This window comes from Ciconia boyciana, chromosome 14, assembly GCF_034638445.1.
Source record: "Ciconia boyciana chromosome 14, ASM3463844v1, whole genome shotgun sequence".
Lineage (NCBI taxonomy): Eukaryota > Metazoa > Chordata > Aves > Ciconiiformes > Ciconiidae > Ciconia > Ciconia boyciana.
In genome coordinates this window covers 13,383,196-13,401,375 of record NC_132947.1, presented here as the reverse complement: position 1 = coordinate 13,401,375, position 18,180 = coordinate 13,383,196, and the positions used below count along the sequence as shown (strand labels likewise).

General features: G+C 45.6%; 1 protein-coding gene across 1 annotated transcript in view; it reads left to right on the top strand.

Annotated features, from left to right (window-relative positions):
* The window catches only part of PPP1R16B (protein phosphatase 1 regulatory subunit 16B), a 67,041-nt gene extending 49,396 nt beyond the window's left edge, over window positions 1-17,645 (top strand). Inside the window, exons 3-11 of the mRNA XM_072879447.1 lie at window positions 1,037-1,107; window positions 3,181-3,326; window positions 5,591-5,694; window positions 6,017-6,141; window positions 8,202-8,327; window positions 8,684-8,759; window positions 9,789-9,918; window positions 10,671-10,839; window positions 11,445-17,645. Coding sequence (XP_072735548.1) covers window positions 1,037-1,107; window positions 3,181-3,326; window positions 5,591-5,694; window positions 6,017-6,141; window positions 8,202-8,327; window positions 8,684-8,759; window positions 9,789-9,918; window positions 10,671-10,839; window positions 11,445-11,966 — 1,469 coding nt within the window. The 3' untranslated portion in view covers window positions 11,967-17,645. The remainder of the gene's footprint in view (window positions 1-1,036; window positions 1,108-3,180; window positions 3,327-5,590; window positions 5,695-6,016; window positions 6,142-8,201; window positions 8,328-8,683; window positions 8,760-9,788; window positions 9,919-10,670; window positions 10,840-11,444) is intronic.
* Window positions 17,646-18,180: the final 535 nt, after the last annotated feature.

Sequence of the window (18,180 nt, the reverse complement as noted above, 5' to 3'; positions counted from 1 at the left end):
GCAGCTCTGGTTACACTTAACGGTTGCACCTTTGCCAATAAATATGATGGGACTTGAATATCTATTGCTACCCTGGCCCCAGGGAGATGATTATGAACCTCTGGCTGGTGCCTGTGCTGTCAGTGACATTTGAGGTGGGAAAAGCATTAGGTAGTGAAATCTCTGGAGGAAAAGCAAGGAATGAGCAAGTAAACAACAGAAGATGGGTATAGATCATCAAGATCTGTCAGCAGTGTTGAATTTGAAGAGTTCCTGGTGCTGCTATTAATTTACTTCCTCTGCCAGCCTTATTGCTATTACCCCGAGCAAGATCTGTACCTCAGAGCAAACTTTATTTTTCACCTAGGGGCTAATGGCTTTCCATGTGTTTCAGAAATTTGCATTTTAATGGAATAAATCTTATCCTTTCCCGCCAAAGCAGCAATAAAAAGAATAAAGCCTCTGGAAAGCTTTCTTCAAATACGCACCAGCTCCTGTGAAGTGTCCAAAGCAACCTCGGTGTATTTTCAATGTGGCAGGCCCCTGAACGTTTTCTGGGTTTCTCATCCCAGATTGATAACTTCTTGAGGCAAGACTTCATCCTCCCCCCCCTGCCCCGTGAGATCTCTCTTACGGTTTTAACTCAGGACCCAAAAATCACTGATTGCCTTTGAGCTCTCCTGGGCTGCAGTGTGCAGACGTTGCACTCAATGTTGCAAAGCACAAGACAAAAATGTAGGTTTTTCCAGCACAACCATATGAAAATGACAGCTGTAATAGCAAAGTCTCCTTTGGAAGGAAGTTGGGGGAAAATTGTGTGCTGGTGCTCTCTGCTGGATAAAACCAAGAAGGCCATTTACTCGCCAGCACTGCGGTGACTGCGGGTTCACACCAGCGTTGGGCTCTTGGCTGAGAGGTCTCCTGCAGCTCTGCCCACGCTGGGACACCCTGACTGTGCCGGTTGCCTCTGTCTTGAACTGGCCAGGGCTAGCTGAGAGCAAGAGATGTGTTAGGATTACTGATCTGACTCCCTTCCTCCTATCTCCTTCCCTTACAGTGTGTTACTTGCTGAAGAGCAACATCAGCCCGGACCTGTGCAATGAAGATGGATTAACTGCACTGCATCAGGTGAGGCGTGGGAGGAGGTCACAGCTCCCGGCTGCTCTGCGCTGTCCCGTCTTCCTGCTGCCCTCTGAGCAGACCTGCCGGGGAGAACGGAGAAAGCTCTCGTATTTCATTTTGTTACTCAGTTAAAGCAATGAAAATTCACTGTGATGTGCTGGCGATCCTGTTTCTTGGGGAGCAAACTAAGATCAAACCCTTCTCTTGCTGTATCCCAGACTTCATTCAGTGATAATAAGAGCTCAGGGATTGGGGCTGGGTTTCAGATGCGAACGTTTCTCCCACCCTTTAATCTTTGCAGGGCTGCGCTGTAAACTCTTAAAGCAGGTTAACTCAAATTTAGAGACTTTGGCAACCCACGAGTTTTGAAACTGGTTTAAATAAATGATACACAGGATGTTTGGAGAGCCTGCTGTTGCTCTCTGTAGGCTTAGGGACTTCCAAAAGTCTGTATGAGATGGCAGCAGCTGCTTGCCAGTAAAATACAGACTTGCCATAGTGGTGTGTAAGTCTGTGTCCTTCCGCAGAGCCTCCGCATTGATGCCATGAAGGTTTTTCTATTCTTCTTCCTAAGGCCCCCGTCCCCACCCCTCCTCGTGAGTCCTGATTTTCAGTGCGAAAGCGTCAGGAGAGTCAGCCTGCAGAAGGCCCGTGGGACTCGCCGTGCCTGGCAGCTGCCGCCTCCACTGCTGCGAAACAGTGGCACGGTTGTCACACTCACTCCGAGGGCGGAACGGGGACTTGTGGTTTTCTCTCCATTAGTCCCTGCTGTAAATGCTCCCATTGACTTGGGATTTTGGATTCTTCTGCAGGTCGCTTGCTCTCTTTAAAGCTGGATGGATGTTTGCTTAAAAAAGCAAACTGACCTCTAGAAAAATAAAAGGTCCCCCCCCCACCTCTCCAAAGAGTTGTTATTCTGCACATAGAGAAACGCTGACAGCCTCATTGCTTTCCCCACTAGGTACTGAAGCCATGGAGAATCCCACGTTGCCCACTGAAGGATCAGTTACTGTAAAGGTGCATTTGGGAGTTGAGGTGGGAACTTTGCACCCACTAGAATTAACTGAATCCCTGAACAGAGAGAAGCTCTGAAGTGAACACTGTTGCCCATTAGCAGTGGCTTCCAGTGAAGGATGCAGTTACACTTCTGTGATAACTTGGCTGTGCGACAGGCATGATTTTAACCTCACTTCCGTATACAAATAGTAAACAGAAATAGAAATAGATAAAAGGTCCTTGTCACTCAGCTGCTAAAATGCTTGTTGTGGGGTGTAATTCAGCCCCGTTACAAGCCCATACTGCAGTGCTGAGCTGTGAGTCGCCCATGTGGGTCTGCAGTAATGCGTAGACCATGAACAGGCTTCTTGCACAAGAATGAATCTTATTTTAGTGTCTTTATCACACACATGTTAATGTCAAGAAGTGAGCATGAGGTGGATCAAAGAGCAAATTCCACCTTCCCCAAAGGAAAGCAGTTGAGGCCCTTCTTGCAGACTGCCTCTGGGACTGTGGTGTAAGTGCATCGAGGATGCTGATTTTTTTTCAGGAGATGAAAGGTGCCCTGTGAAGTACCTCATAATTCTGGGAATCCAACTTGCATTTCTTCAGATAACTGTGGTAGGTAGCGTGAGCTGCTGGGAAGGCTTTTACTCATCGCATGCCAGTGTGTGGGATTTTCTTTAAGAAAAGGGAATGTCAGCTTGTCAGCTCATCCCTTGGTATGTGGTTATACTGGTTAGTTGAATTTCTGCTATGTTTGCTCTTGAATATGGAAGACCCAGTGGAACAGAAGCTGTGCTCATATTTGCTATTGTTCCCTACTGGTTCTGCCCCCAAACCAGAAGGCCCTGTAAAACACCAGTGACCTTCAATCTGTCCAGTGGAGGTGTTCTGCATGGTGCCTTTCTGACCTGGTTGTGCTCAATTTAGTGTTTAACTCTGTTGGAGATGCTTGTTGCCAAACGCTGCAGGATAAAGTAGGTCTCCACGTCCAGGTACCCTGGTACAACTGAGCAGGTATGAGCCCTCATCTTCCCAAAGTTTAAAAAATACAGTCTGTCTGCATCTCTTCCTCACCAGTGCTGCATAGACAACTATGAAGAGATAGTCAAGCTTCTCCTTAACCACGGGGCCAATGTCAACGCGAAGGACAATGAGCTGTGGACTCCGTTGCATGCAGCAGCTACATGTGGTCACATCAACCTGGTGAAGATCCTCATCCAGCAGTAGGTGGCTTTTTGTGTTGGTCCCTTTCTGCAGATCTGATTCTACCCACAGCTTCTGTGGATGGAAACCGAGACTGCTTAGTACCTTGCGAGGTTGCAGCAGTGGTGATTATTCCCTGCTTTCAGGCTATTCATGGGACTCTTTCCCGCTTGGGGGAGAAGGGGGTGGAGGAGGAAGAGCAGAAAGGCTGAGGAGACACAGTAGAACCCTAGGTGACTTGACTCAGTTTCATGAAGCTTCTGGAGACTGGGCCAAAATTTGCCACTTTTTGCCTGTATTCTGGTGTGTACATGTCTGTGTGTGCTTGTTGAACCATGCTCACCGGACGGGTAAAATAGGTGCAGCCAGCAGGATCCACCTTCAAGCTCTTAAACACGACTTCAGGTCTTCCAGCCACAGTCAAAGAGACTCTGATGTAGGAGGACAGCAGCATGTTTGTATACCTCAAATACTTGGGTGAACTTTGTGACCTGTCTTACTGGCTCTTAATTAGTAACCAGTTAGCTTCTTGTCATGCGTTTGTTCCCCAGCAGTGTGACACAGGGTGCTTGCACTGGACCTTCCGCTTGGCTTTACCAAGGCCCTAAAGCTCAAGTCTCTTCTAGACTTGCCAGCAAGGAGGAGGAAGCCAGATGTGTTTTGAGCTGTACCATGTGCAGCATTTAATAAGCTCCTGCTGTGAGTCCTGTCTGGAGCACCAGATAGTCCTGACTCTGTATGGAGCCCTCTCCTCCATTTCCCGGAGTGATGATGTAGAGAGCAGAGCGTGCTCTGGGAGGGTTAATGTGCTGCCTTGCACAGCAGTGCCTGCTGCTTCTCCCTCGGGGAGGGAGACTGCTTCTTGTGATGCTGTCATCTGGGAGACTAGCATTGAAAATTTGGCCCTTCTTCTTTGGCTGTATAATGAAGGGAGTGGAGCAGAGGATGCAAATAATCGTCCCTTGGAGGATGTTCCCACTTGGGTTAGGAAATTTTTGGATGGGGGACATAAAAATGGAGCAAACAAATGTGCAACAACACAGTGCATTCCTGACTCCTAATTGAAGATAAGGGAGTGTCATGGGGATGGGTGGCAAGGTGAGGAGCTGGAGTTTCTGGCCCTAGTTGTCGTAGACTGCCCTGTGTTGAGTAGTTGCCAGCAAATTTGGACTCTAGTAGCCTGATGTCATGATCCTATGCTCAGAAACACTCTTCCCCTGGACTTTTGAGGAATGGGGTGATTTAATTTGTTTGCTACAATGAAAGTTGTCCTTTACAGGAGGTATCACATATCAAATGACTGGTTAAACACTGCCTTTGAAGGTGATGTTACTGGTAATGGGACCTGGAACCCTTGGAGACCATCAGAGGAAGTAGCCCACAAAAGATGTCCAGTTCCTTGCTTTTATATTTGCTGATTAAACTAATGCTGGTACTTTGCAAATACGAATTTCAATGTAGTTTGCTCTGCTCAGGCAGAGGGGAAAAAAAATAAAGAAAGAAACAGGAATCTAAATGCAAGTGGATACTATCTGCTGCCCTTCTATGGCTGGTAACTATCAAGGTAGATCAGAATTCAGCTGAAACTATTTAACAGCTAGCTAAAATGGCACAGTTCAGAAGGTGCTGGAAATTTTCTACTATGTGGGAATATGGGGACAGCGATCAGTTTAGCTGGCAATTTTACTTCCAAATAGTGACTTCCCAGAGGTCACTAAAGCACTTAGAGAAGTGCTTTTGGACAATCAGAAAGAAAAATTTACCAGTTGTCAGGATATTTTTTTTATTACTATTTTTTGCCAACGTGCCCTTGGCTAGATGGAATGCTCCCTCCACCATTCAGCCCCTGTCTTTCCCAACTTTTCTGGTCCTTGTGAACTTTTCATTGAAGGGCTGCCAGATGCCCAGATAACAAGCACCTGCTAGTTGCTTGGCATTGTTATCCAGAAATTCAGCAAATAAATCACTTCTATCACTGAGAAGCTGCCAGTCTGTCCAGTGCCAGGATCAGGAGAGGACAGGAACTACTCAGTGGCTCATGTGCCCCACAGCCCATGAAGGAGGTGTAGCGTGCTGCCTTTCATCCACTTCTGGAATTTATCTTCCCCATTCATAGCTCCATGGCTTTGCTTCAAATCTTTCTTATCTCACACAAATCTTGGTGATATTTGGGCAATTATTAAACCCCAGTTAGTTTTTGCTAAGCATTTATCCTAGTCTTTGGCACTGTCTGCTCTAGGATGTCTGAGGTGCTTTCTTGTGTAACGCCGCTTTCTCCTTGCAGTGGAGCGGACTTGTTGGCAGTCAATGCAGATGGCAACATGCCGTATGACCTCTGTGAAGATGAGCCAACTCTGGATGTCATTGAGACTTGCATGGCCTATCAAGGTAAGGAGACTGAGTTCATGTAAAATACAAAAATGGGTCAATGTAGTACTAAAACTTACCTTGTTACTCAGCTCTTGTTTTTTCTCTGGAGAAAAGTAGAGAGCTGCTGCCTGGCATAATTTCTTGGAACCTGACTCTGTCTAGTTTCTCTGATTCCTAAATAATGATGAGGGTGAAGGATAGCTGTCAGTCCCCTCAGCTACATAGCCTCTGGAAAGGATGTGAGGTCATATCAATGAGGAATTATTAAGTCTAATTTTACTCAACCAGTGGAGACAAAGACCCTTTCCAACTCTTCTCTCTCTAACTGGAATTTTAACAGGAATTACACAGGAAAGGATCAATGAGATGCGGGCTGCTCCAGAGCAGGTCATGATCTGTGACATTCACGACATACTTGCAACTGGACAAGACCTGAACAGGACTGATGCCCAAGGTGCTACACTGGTGAGTGAAACTGCTGCGGCTTCACTTTTGCCTTCCTTCAGCCCGTAGGTTATGAAACCTGCCCTGTGGCAGGAGTTACACAAAATCAACACGTACGAGTCACTGAGAGGAGTGAGGAAGCTATTTTGACCTTCTTCCCTGTTTTAGTTTATTGTCACTTAGGAACGGGCTCTGTCCATGAGTACAGCTGACATAACTTAGTGTCTAACCCTCCGCTTTTTGAAGCAAATCCCTTGTTCATGTGTCAGCTCTGTCCAGCAGCTCAGGTCCTGCAGCAAGGCTGCTGAGCTCCTGGGTCCTGTCTGACAGTGGCTGGTACCAGCAGCTTCCAAAGAAAGGTGCAAGAAATCCCACAATGAGGAGCTGCAGAACATAGCACTTCTGCTGACCGCCGGGGAAATGGGCCTGAATGACCTCCCAGTAATCTCTTGCTTCTCACTAGTCTCGTAGTCTGATCTGACTCCCTCAGAGGAGACATGAGAGTCCTCTGGTTTTCATGGGAGCAGGATCTGGTGTTGGGCACTCTGGAGACTTTCTGCCTCCTCTTCTTTCTGCTTTGCATAGCATCTGGCTCAGCAGAGTCGATGGAGTGCTGTGTTTATTCACGTAGGGTAGCATCTGCCCCTGGGCAGAGGAGAGCACCCAGGACAAATGTACAGCACAAAGCAAGCTGGCATCTGATTTGAGTGGACAGGGACCGAGAAGGCTGAACAATCCTAGTCCTGTTCCCTTCTTTTTCACCTGCAAAGGTGTGTCTTAAACCCTTGCTTACAGCAGTCCCAACTTAGGGAAAGTTCAGTAATGCTGTCATACGTGTTGGGACTTTCATACAAACTTGGTCATTTGATGCTTGGGTCCAGACATAACTGATGTCCAGGCCACTTGGTGTCATTTGTTTGATGGCCAGACCATGGCAGTGCATTCAGGTTTCTTAACCTAAATTGTCACCTATAGCATATACCAGAAGCGTAAGGGCAGGGCAGGCTTCCTCCAAGGTAGACTCGGATGACTGAAGCTTTTATTGCAGCTTATTTTTTTTAACACGTTTTTCCCTTTCACAAGGATTATATACATAAATTTAAGCAGACCTCTTGGCTTCCCTTTTTATATCACCCCCAAGTGATTCCCTGTTAATTCATATGGCCCCTACAGGGTATGACCCCATGCCATAATATTTATGTAGAAATAAATTGAATTGCCAGAAAGCATCAGAATTTATTTCCAGATGAGGGTTTAACTTTGTGTGGTGGAATCCACATGGAAATTTTTGAAACAAAGCTTTAATTCTCCTCTTCAGCACAGTTGAAATAGGATGAGCTCTGAGTGGAGTTCATACCTTCAGAGTAGTGCATAGGTCAATGTTTTGCTCAGAGATGCAACAGCAGACTGCAATTACGAAAATCTTCAGGGACACGGAGTTTCGTGGAGGACTAAAGGAGACTATTATTGATGTCTCCCAAGTGATGGTTGTAGTTGGAAGCCAATATCTGAAAAATCATATTCCCTTAACTAAAAGTAGCCAAGGATGAAAATGTTTTTGATTTTCAAATGGTGAAAACAATTATAGCGTGAGTGGAAGTGCAATTGCACGAAGGGAATCCTGACTAAAGCAGGCTGAAAATTTGATCAAAAAAATCACATCCACAGCACTTAAGTGGGGAAGAGGAGACATTGTTCTGGCTCAAGGAATGCAGAGTTTACAGCAGATGATGTTCTGCATTGCAGGCTTGCCTTTTGATGGTGCTGTTTCCCTACAGATTGGGAAACACTTAAGAGCTCTTGATTTAAAATGTGAAAACATTATTTTTGTATCCCATATATGTAAGTTATTTTAAGAACTGTTAAGCAGTTTCCCCTCCAAACAGAATGATATGCAAGTAATACCAAGTTTTAGTAACAGGAACAACCTGCTTTTGACCTGGTGGCATCTGCCAAATGTGAAACGTGCTGCCTGTCCAGGTCTAGACTCAGATGTTATCCAAGAAATTCCACTGAAACTTGGTGTATAAAATCATTCGTGGTCCTTGCAGGTGGTTCATGCTCTGTTCCTTGTCTCCTAGCTGCATATAGCTGCAGCCAATGGTTATCTGCATGCAGCTGAAGTCCTTCTTGACCAGGGGGCAAGCCTGGATGTTAAGGACTGGGATGGCTGGGAACCTCTTCACGCTGCTGCTTTCTGGGGACAGGTAATGATTTTGTTGCAAATGTCGTGTATGAGGGTGACATTTCTTTCTGCCTGGACAAATTGTGGAGTACTCTGCAAACGGGAGAAATCTGTACTAGGGCTGGACTCGCTGGACAGTGTCAGATGAGGTCCTTGGGGCTCCAAAAAGAAGCTGTTGCTGAGAACGTTCAGGGAGAGTATGTCTGTGCAGTTGAATGGTAGGGACAACATTTAACATCACACACGTACCAGAATAATTTGAGGCGAGTTGAGCATGCATGCCGTTGCTTCTTATCTTATTCCAACTTTTCAGCTTTGAGGAGGAAAGCGATTGCCTAAAATACCTCTATCAACTTGTCTTTCTTTCCCTTTCTTTAGATGCAGATGGCTGAGTTGCTTGTGTCCCATGGGGCAAGTTTGAGTGCCAGGACATCTTTGGATGAGATGCCAATAGGTGAGTTTACTAAGCTTAAAAAAAAAAGAGATTGCTAAGAAAAGCTTTTCCCCCTAAGCATGCTGGAGTCTTCATATGGTGCTTTCAGAAGCATTAATGTTATTTTTCAGGTGTCTTTAGAATCAATGTTGGAATTACTTTAGCTGAAGTTCTACAGTGCCTACTTTGTTACGTCTGAAAATGCTTCTTCCTGCTCATAAAAACAAAGGAGAAGGAATTTCTCAAGCACTAAGTCTTTCTCCTGTGTGTTTCCACTCATGTTATCCCTCTGTACCTGTGCTTGGGAGTCTTCCTGCTCTTATATTGTAGTCTTGGATCTGAGCAGCTGTTGAGTGCAGCCCTAAGACTTGGGTGTCTAACTCTGTTTTGATGCAATGAAGTGTGGTAAGCGCTATAAGGGGTTGGAGAGGAAAGAGAAAGCACACACAAGTCTTGGAACAGATTGGAAAAATGGCAAAGTGCTAGCATCTGACCATGTGTATTATAACCTTGTGCCACATTTTCTTTTGGCAAAACCTTAATTGAAAAATCTGTGCATCCTTGTTTTGAAGGTTGAAAGTTCTTGTCTTCTACCCTGATCTGCTTTGCTTTTGTCTATATTCTTCTTCGGTTTGGAGGCTCATGTAAAAATGCTGTATTCAGGGGAGCTCAGTCTGGTAATTACAGAAATTTCTTTTCCTCCCATCTTGAAGCATTGATACAGTGGTCAATATATCTCTCACCCTTTCATGGGTAACAGCACAGCATGCTGCAGAGATGGGACAAAACCTAGCTGAATAGCTGGATCATTGCAAAGCTGAGCCCCCGTCACAATCAGCAGCTCCTGTTTTCTGCTCCTGTGTCCAAACCATTCTGCCTCCCCTAATTTCTTTAGAGGTTAATGTGCCTGAGCACATTCTGCTTAAATTTCCCTTTCCTTCCTCCTAGCGTACATAGTTGTATATGCTAGGAAGGCACAGTTAGTAATGTGGTGTTAATGGTACCACATTTGAACTGTCTGATTAATGGCTTGGTTTGTGTGCGCCATAGATCTGTGTGAAGAGGAGGAATTCAAAGTATTACTTCTGGAGTTGAAACACAAACACGATGTGATCATGAAGTCTCAGATGAGGCATAAATCCTCCCTGAGCCGAAGGACCTCCAGCACCGGCAGCCGGGGGTAAGTGCGTTGTTCTCTGCAGGTGCCCTGCTGCGTTAGCTTGCCCACCCAGATGGGGTTGCAGAGCACCCTGCGGTCGGCGTGCGGAGAACGACCCGTCTGTCCTTTCTGAACGAGCTCTGAAAGGCAGAAGCTGACTTTCGGTTGCTGAAGGCAGAGCTACTTTGAAGAGTGGTTCTTTCACTAGAAAGAGATGTTGTTTCTTGGGGGGAAAATGGCTCTGCACTGTTGTGGCTCAGGAACTGCTCTGAGCAGAGAACCAAGGGGTGAGAATTCGCTCTGTTAAGCCACTGATACTGGTGTCTGAGAATCAGTGCTTCAAACGGATTAACTTGAGCTTCTCAATAATATGTCTCATGGCCAAGATACTGTGTTCAGAGACAGTTTGCACAGGTCTTTATAAGATGTTTACTAGACACCAAAGCAGTCCTGCAGACAACAAAACTCCCTAAACAGCCCGTGGGCCCTTTCCCTCTACATTTACTCCACTGGTTGCAGAGTAGATCCATTAGGTGAGCTGTATGAGATCTAACGCAGATTTGCAGTACTACTTTAAAACTCCTTAAAATTCCTCCCACCTTTAATATCCACACTAGTGCCTTTGCTTTGTGTGGGTGCCAGGATGCTCAATTCATGTTCCATTCCAGTGGGAGAGGCTGTGAAGCATGAGGAGGAGGTGAGAAGAGCTGCAGGGTAAGAGGAAATGTCACGTCCTGCTGACAGCTTCCATGCCCCTTCTCCCTATCCCGCAGGAAGGTAGTGAGGAGGGCCAGCCTTTCGGACCGAACAAACCTCTACAGGAAGGAGTGCGAGAAGGAAGCCATCGTCTGGCAGCAGCTGGGGGCGGCAGAAGAAGGAAGAAACTCGGGTCTCATTGGAGAAATTGGGGAGACTCGGTCTGACCAGGAGAATACTGACCCCGTAAGGAATCTCTTCTGTATTATGGGAGTCACCAAGGAGGGCTGGTAGCAGAGGTTCAATAGCAGTGGGCGCCCGGGGATGGAAGGTGGCTGAAAAATTCGTAAACTTCATCCATCAGATGCAAGCAAAAGACCAAATTCTCATTCGGTATAAACTGGGATATCCCACTCACATGGAAAGACTGTTTTGGATTTACGGCTGCATAGTTTTGAGATACGGCCCTAGTGAACCAGGAAGTTCAGAAAAAATAGCGTGTGCATTTTTTATACATCTAACAAACTGGTAATCACAAAACAATTGTAATCTTGTTTTGCAGTTATTTGTTTTTAATTCAGTTATTGTCATGTTATATTAATAAGCTTATCTATCTTCTTTTTTTTTTTTTTTTTTTTTTGTAAGGGAGTCCTTCTGAGTTAACGTTCCATGTTCCTGGTTGGGGCTTACAGCATTATAGGGTCCTGTTAGTGGGTGAATTCAGTGTTTGTGCTGCAGTACCTGTCTGGTGGAAGGGCTTAGTGTGAGCAGGCTTAGGAAGTTGTCTCAGGGATGAGCTGTGTTGTGAGGGACAGGGGAAGATGCTCTTCTTTCATGTCTTCTTGTTACAGAATTCAGTGCTGGAGAACTCTTCCCTCCTTCCGGAGTTAGCAAACAAAAGCACCCAGTGTGATTCTGAAATCCCCCTCCAGAATGGACTCATGGCATCTGCCAGCACTTACCAGTACAACTTTTCCAACGGGGACATTTGGAGTATGCACGCTGACCCTGACAGTAATCCAGGCCACATGCTGCCCTACGGCAACCCCGGGCTCCCTGACACACAGCAGTTCTGGGGTGCCTACAAGGAGCATAACCATCAAACGCTCTCCGAACTTAAGCGGCAGCGGGCTGCAGCCAAACTCCTCAATCACCCTTTCCTCAGCACCCACTTCGGCAGTGGCATGGGAGGAGTTGCTGAGAACGGGGGTGAGGCCAAGTCACACCTGATCGGATCCAGGACTTCTCCCTACAGCTCCAATGGGACCTCGGTGTATTACACAGTGTCCAGTGGTGATCCACCCCTCTTGAAATTCAAAGCTCCCATGGAGGAAATGGAAGAGAAGGTGCATGGCTGCTGCAGAATTTCCTAGTCTCATCTGTTTCTCACCTCAGAGGAAACAAGATGTGGGTGGGCTGGTTGGATCCATCGCAGCGGCCAGGTTGTTGGCATTCCAAAGGGAGAATTTGGTTATGGACATCCTGACTGTGACGGCCTCGTTCATCTTGAATTGTACTTTATCCTGCCAATTACTTCCATTGCAGTTGAATGAGTAATGCAGGTGGAGCAAGGCTCTTAGGAGAGGAAGGGATGTGCATCAGATGATGTAAAAAGAGTCGCCCTAGTCTTGCTCCCCGGGGAAGAAGGTATGGCGCACTGCCTCCCCATCCTTGGGAAGTCATGAGATGCCTTGGAACGAAGAAAGGATCTGAATTAAAATCTTTGCATCTGAGCCTCTTGCTGTAAGTCACCAAGCTTCTGGAAGGTGACAGTTCAGACCTGAATTTTCACTCTTGGGTGATGCGTATATCCTGGAGGGGAGATCAACCCCCACACAGGGTTTGCAAGAGTGGACAGAGCTGTTTCCCGTACAGCTGGATCCAGCACTTACAGGGCCCGAGCAACAAGCAGGCGTAGAGGCTGCGCTTGCCTTAGGAAGTTTGCAAGGTGTGATCTCCTTGCAGCGACAGCTCACCATCAGAAACTGTGCACTGGTTGGGTCCTGTTCTGCTCGTGTAAACCCGTCACTGCAGACTGCCATCAGGTTTTAAGCAGAACTTTTCCTGGAACAGGCTTTACTCAATAGGCTTTAAAACTGATGTTGCAATAAGGGGCCCTGGCAATAGAATTTTACTGCAATAAAATACTGACAAAGGTCTATATTGGGATAAGTAATTTAAAAACCTTATTTGTACTATTTAGACTCTTAATTTGTTAAACTGAAAAGACTTTTGCTGATCTCACTTTCCTATTGATTGTTTATTTACTCTGTACGCTCAACACAGATACTAGGGGCAGTATGCTTTGCGTTCTGATTTTTCTGGATTTCCAGAACAACAGGGCTCGGGAGGGATGAGGAGGAAAGGCTTGCTGACACTAATCTAGAAACGTCATGAAAGCGTTTCTGATCTCCCTAGATGTTATGACACTTGCATTAACCTGCAGTCTTTGGCTGATAAATAAATGTTAAATCATTGCTTTGGCAGTTGAACATTGCAGCAGGGCAGGGTATTTTTTTTGTCTGTTTTCCAGCTCCCATGCTGAAGTCATCAGCAGTGGTTAGCAGCTGTCAGAAGAGGACTTAAATGCCTCTTTATACGAGAGTCGCCTAGTGCCACGCAGTACTTGGCAAAGCCTCTCTGCTGTAGAGCAGTTGGCACACCAACACCAGTGTTTTCGTGTAGTTCACGTTAGCTCTGACAGACTACCTGAGAAACACCAGCGCGGGATAACCTGGGGGTTTGGCACTGGTTCTTCAGCAAGTTAAGGCTTTGCATACCTGGGGGAGGTGGAAGGAGGGTGCCTCGTGGGAGACAGCTCTGAGGAACTGGCCACAGTTGAGTTAACAAGTTGTATCTACAGAAGTAACTGTAAATCTTCAACCCTTTTTCTGCAAGGAGGGGCTATTGCACTTGTAACTATTTGCCTGCATGAATACGTGTCTTCTCGGGCAATATAATTCCAAACTCTGAAAACATAAGCCTGTTTGGGTCTCTGTAAGCCATCAGTGGATTAAATCCAGCTCACGTAGCTGTGCTTCAGCCAAGCAACAGCAAATGCAGCTTCCACCAATCTTCCTTTTAGCTGGTGGCTGTTAGCCATCAATATTACACTTGACGCGTACACACCCCCTTTGGGAATCCTCACAGCCTTTCCTTTTTTCTAGCCTATAAAAGGTTGACTTAGGCTGCCAGTGACTGTTAAGTGCTACCCTCTGCTCCCCATCAAATCTAGCCCATCGCTGGAGCTGGATATTTTATGATACAGGCAGGGCTCTGGGCTCCTTGTTCTCGGCTCCTCGAGGCAGCAGAGGTGGCTGTGTGTCACCACCACAACCACGCTGTGCACGAAACACTTTTGGACCTGTGAGGTTATTACTAGGCTGACAATTTGTTCTTTCAAACTCTGAAGATACAATTCTCTTCTCTCACCAGTTTTAGGAACAAATTAGAAAATGGTAGCAGTTGATCTGACTTTTTTAAAACCTCAGTTCAGTTAAAGGCAGGGGATTTCTTTGTATGTTTTGAAACATTCAGAGAAGTTGGGCTTCCCCCATTATTGAAATGCATATGCTAAATATAAGACTAGAAAATACTATTGTGCTTGACTTAACCTTAAGGGATTTTAAAAGTCATTCTCTAGTAGAAAGAAGAAGATTTGGTAACTGGACTGGACAATACCGCACCTGTGTGTGGTTAACAGTGGGTCTTCTGATTACCTCGAGGAAATTCTTCTGGGATAACACCAGGTGTAGCCTGGGCATTCCTGAGTGGGGAGAGATGATCTTTCAGACGCCTCTCTTCTCCCATGGTGGTGGGGGTTGTCTCTCCACTGCCATCCTAATGAGAATTCTGGACTCAGTGTAACAAATTTTGGTCCCGCAATCCACTAGGTTGTAAGTGGTGCAAAATTCAGGCCCCGGTGATGCCTTCCATCCCGGGAAGGGGGACTTGGGCCCTTTTCCTTCTCAGAGCAATTTTGTGCTATCAAGTATATTGGATCCTACCTAACTCCAAGCGAATGAAGAGGAGACCGTTGAATGCAATAGTGTTAAGTAGTTTGAGGCTTGCTTTCACTGAGAGTTGTTAATACATTAAAACTGTAGGAAGCCAGTCCATTTTAGACAAACGGCTTTTAGTCCATTGGTATTTCACTCTGTGTGTAATACTCCAGGAACTCATCACTCTGGCTGGGATCTTGAGCAAACCAACAATTGATTTACTATCAGGCAAAAGATATGACAAGTTCTAGATTACAAAACATCCCCCTAATTGGACTTTGTATTGTAATTGTAAAATTGGCTGTAATACAGCTCTTCTGGCTTTATCACTGTAGGCTAACGTGCTCACTGAAGTCGAGTGGCATCTGATCAAATGTAATCAGTTCTTATTCAGACGAGAGAGTCGGTAATCGATAAATGTTCCAGGATATGTTGCAGCCATGCCAAGTATTTATCTACCACTGGCTTTGGGTTGAAGTTGCACCAGAGTGGGACTTGCGAAGGCTGTTGAATAGTGACTTAGAACGGACTCGTGCTTATGTATGGGTGACATCCTGGATATAATGGTCACTGCCTGGGGGGCACTGGCAAATGCGCTCAGGGAAGGAGCGGGCGGTTCATGCTGCATGCAGAGTGGTTGCGTGTAGGTCTGGGATGAGAAATTTTGTAAAGTGGATATTTAACCTGCTTCTGGAAAGCTATTTTGTAGAGACAAACAGGCTTTCGGGGGAATAATAAACACATAGATACTCTTATATGTGCATTGTAGGTGCCTACCTCTAGGAATAGGGCTTTTTATTATAAAATTCAGCAGTGTTACAACAATAGTGGTTTTTTATATCTATGTGTTTTAAAGGCCATCCCCGTGGAAAGCTCTGAGGTACATAGCAGAAGGCACTTGGCTATTTAATTGGGTCTTAATATTGCTAAAAAGCTGTAGAAACTAGAAATCATACTGTGATTGGCATATCTAGCACTTGGCCTATTAGAGGAAGATTTGGGGTTTTTTATGCTATACTCAGTGTCTTTAGGCTCAGTAAACATCTAAGTACAGATTCAAGGTCAGAGTAGAGTCCCACTTTTGTTAGCAGTAAGCCAAAGGTTGTAGTTGTTCATACAGACTACGCAAAGATTTGAGAACGTGGATGTATTGACGGGTCTATTGTAGGCAGAGCTGCACGTGAGACTAACCCTCCTGCTTGCAAAGTCTTCCTGTCTGCTGAAGTCATACTGTTTCTAGCAAACTAACTGGTTGATGAGAGTAGCTTTACTTTCCATGTTGAAAGACTTTTTTCAGATGGAAAAAAAGTGTCTCTCAAAATAGTGTCTCTGCTTTACTGCGCTCAGCCAAGAAAGTCCCAGCACTGACATGTTAGATAAGGGCTTAAGTACCGTTGCTGGGATCTGTTTGACGTCAGACCTGGATCTGTATTTCACGTACCAAGTGATGCAATTTTAGCCCACTTAGTCTCACTTTTGTGGTGCTCCAGAATCTTAAAACCCTCCCAATTTGGGGAATAACTGACTCTAGCTGATGTGATTCTGTACCGTCTTGCAGGTGTGGGTGAAGAACCACATGGATGAGGAACTCCTGGTAGGGAAGGAGAAGAGCATGGCAGGGCAATAGCAATAATTAATCAGTGCAATACTCAGTGGAGGCAGTGAATTCTCTAGCTTATTGAGCAGGGTCTTATTTCATGGGGTTGAAAGCACTTACAAGCTCCCAAATGGCATTACAACTTCTGTTTAGTGTCCTTCTGTTTTAATCTTGGAGCTCTGTTTACCCAAATCTTCTCTCCTGAAACCACATCAGCAATACCATGAAATAGGAGTATCTCAACCAAGAAAGCAATAGCACTGGTCCCCAGTGAGCCATAGATGAACTGCTGTCCATCTGCTGGAAGGCGTTCTCCCTACATCTGGTTATTTCTGTGCCTTATACTTGCTAAAGGTAACTCGGTAACTAGTCTCTGGAAGGGTTGAGGTGACTCTACAGTGCTGTTCTTTAACTTGGAGACTATTTTGCAAGGGGCTAGCAGTTCAGAGCATGCCAGATTTTGAAGTTTTTATTTGCTCTTTCAATTTCTCTCATGATCACCGGTTCTCTCTTCCTAAATAAACAGAAAGGAAATGCGCAGGGTCTTCATTCTAATTTAACAAATCACGTTGACCTACTTTGTTATAGCCGTTCTCTACAGGCAGAGTCCAGAACACGCTTGTAGTAGCAAGGTCTAGCCTCTTACTACAGAACAGCTAGTATTCACATTTGTATTTTGGTTTGCCTGTGGCTGTACAACAGAATTTGTTGTCCCTGGTTGTTCTTCAGCTTTATTTTGGTGTTCTCATGTTGGCAAACTGGTAATGGACTTCTCAGTTCCCCCACACAATTCGAGTACCACTGGGCTCTTCAGGCAACATCTGCCGTGGCACGATTATGACCTAGGATATTTTGCTGTATTTCAACTGCGGAAGCTGTAGTAGAGGAGACTCTGCTCGAGATACCTGTTCCCAAAGCTACACCAATGCAATTATCTCTGCCCGCAGCTGGAGGGGAGATACGGGTTTTAAACCAGTGCAGATGCAGCCTTAGTATTGCCACCTCTACGTCTTCAGCCTATAGATTGCAGCGTGAGAACGGACTACAGTGCTGTCGGTAACCCTGGTACAGCTCAGTGTGACTGCTGCATGGACAGGATGTTAACAAATGATGGCAAGCCTTCTGCAATAATTTGTGATTCCATTGATCAGTAGTAAACGATGTACAAATAAAACTCGATGAAATGTATTTTATGTGAAAAAAAATAATGTAAGAACTGTATATTGTATTAGCAGCTTTGTGTATAAAATGGCATTTTGGCAATCAGAGTCTAATATATTTAAAACTTTTTTTAAAAAAAGGATATTTGATATTGTATGGAATTGACTTTATTGCTACTGTAAGTATGAAAAGATGGTTTCTTAACATGTTGAAGCAATGCATAAAATCTTAAATTGTATGTAAAACTCATGCCAAAAGGGTATGTCTGACAGTATTAGCACCTGACTCAGTGTCTTTAATGGAGAGATTGAATTTTTTAATTTAAAAATTATATTAAATTTCTTTTAATAATACAGAAAATGCCACTGAGTTTTATTTAATTGGTTTACATTTTGGGACTCTGCCTAAATGTCTCTGCCTCTCCTACAACCGTAAGTACTGCCAGGAATTGCCTGGAAGAGTGAATCTAGGCAGTGGGTTGGTGGAGCTTTTTTATTTTGCTGCTGGTAGCAGTAATTCCCTTTGGGGACAAGCAAGAAGGCCAACACCGTAACAGCCTTGCCTGGCTTTTGCGGTGTTCGAGGTGTTCGGCCGCGTGTTTGTTAGCGTGCATCACGAAGGCCCTTCCGAGGGGGGCTTTGATTCGGGCCAAGGTGAACGCGCCCTCTCCCTCCCGGCCCTGCCTGGTGGGAGGGCGAGGGACAGGGCCGGTTGTGCCGCCAGGCCTCGGGGGGGGCAGGCGGGGGGCGCAGGCCTGCGTCCGGCCTTGAAGCCGCAGGGAAGGGGTTCGGTGCGGAGGCCAGGCCGCGAGAAATGGCCGCCTCCGCC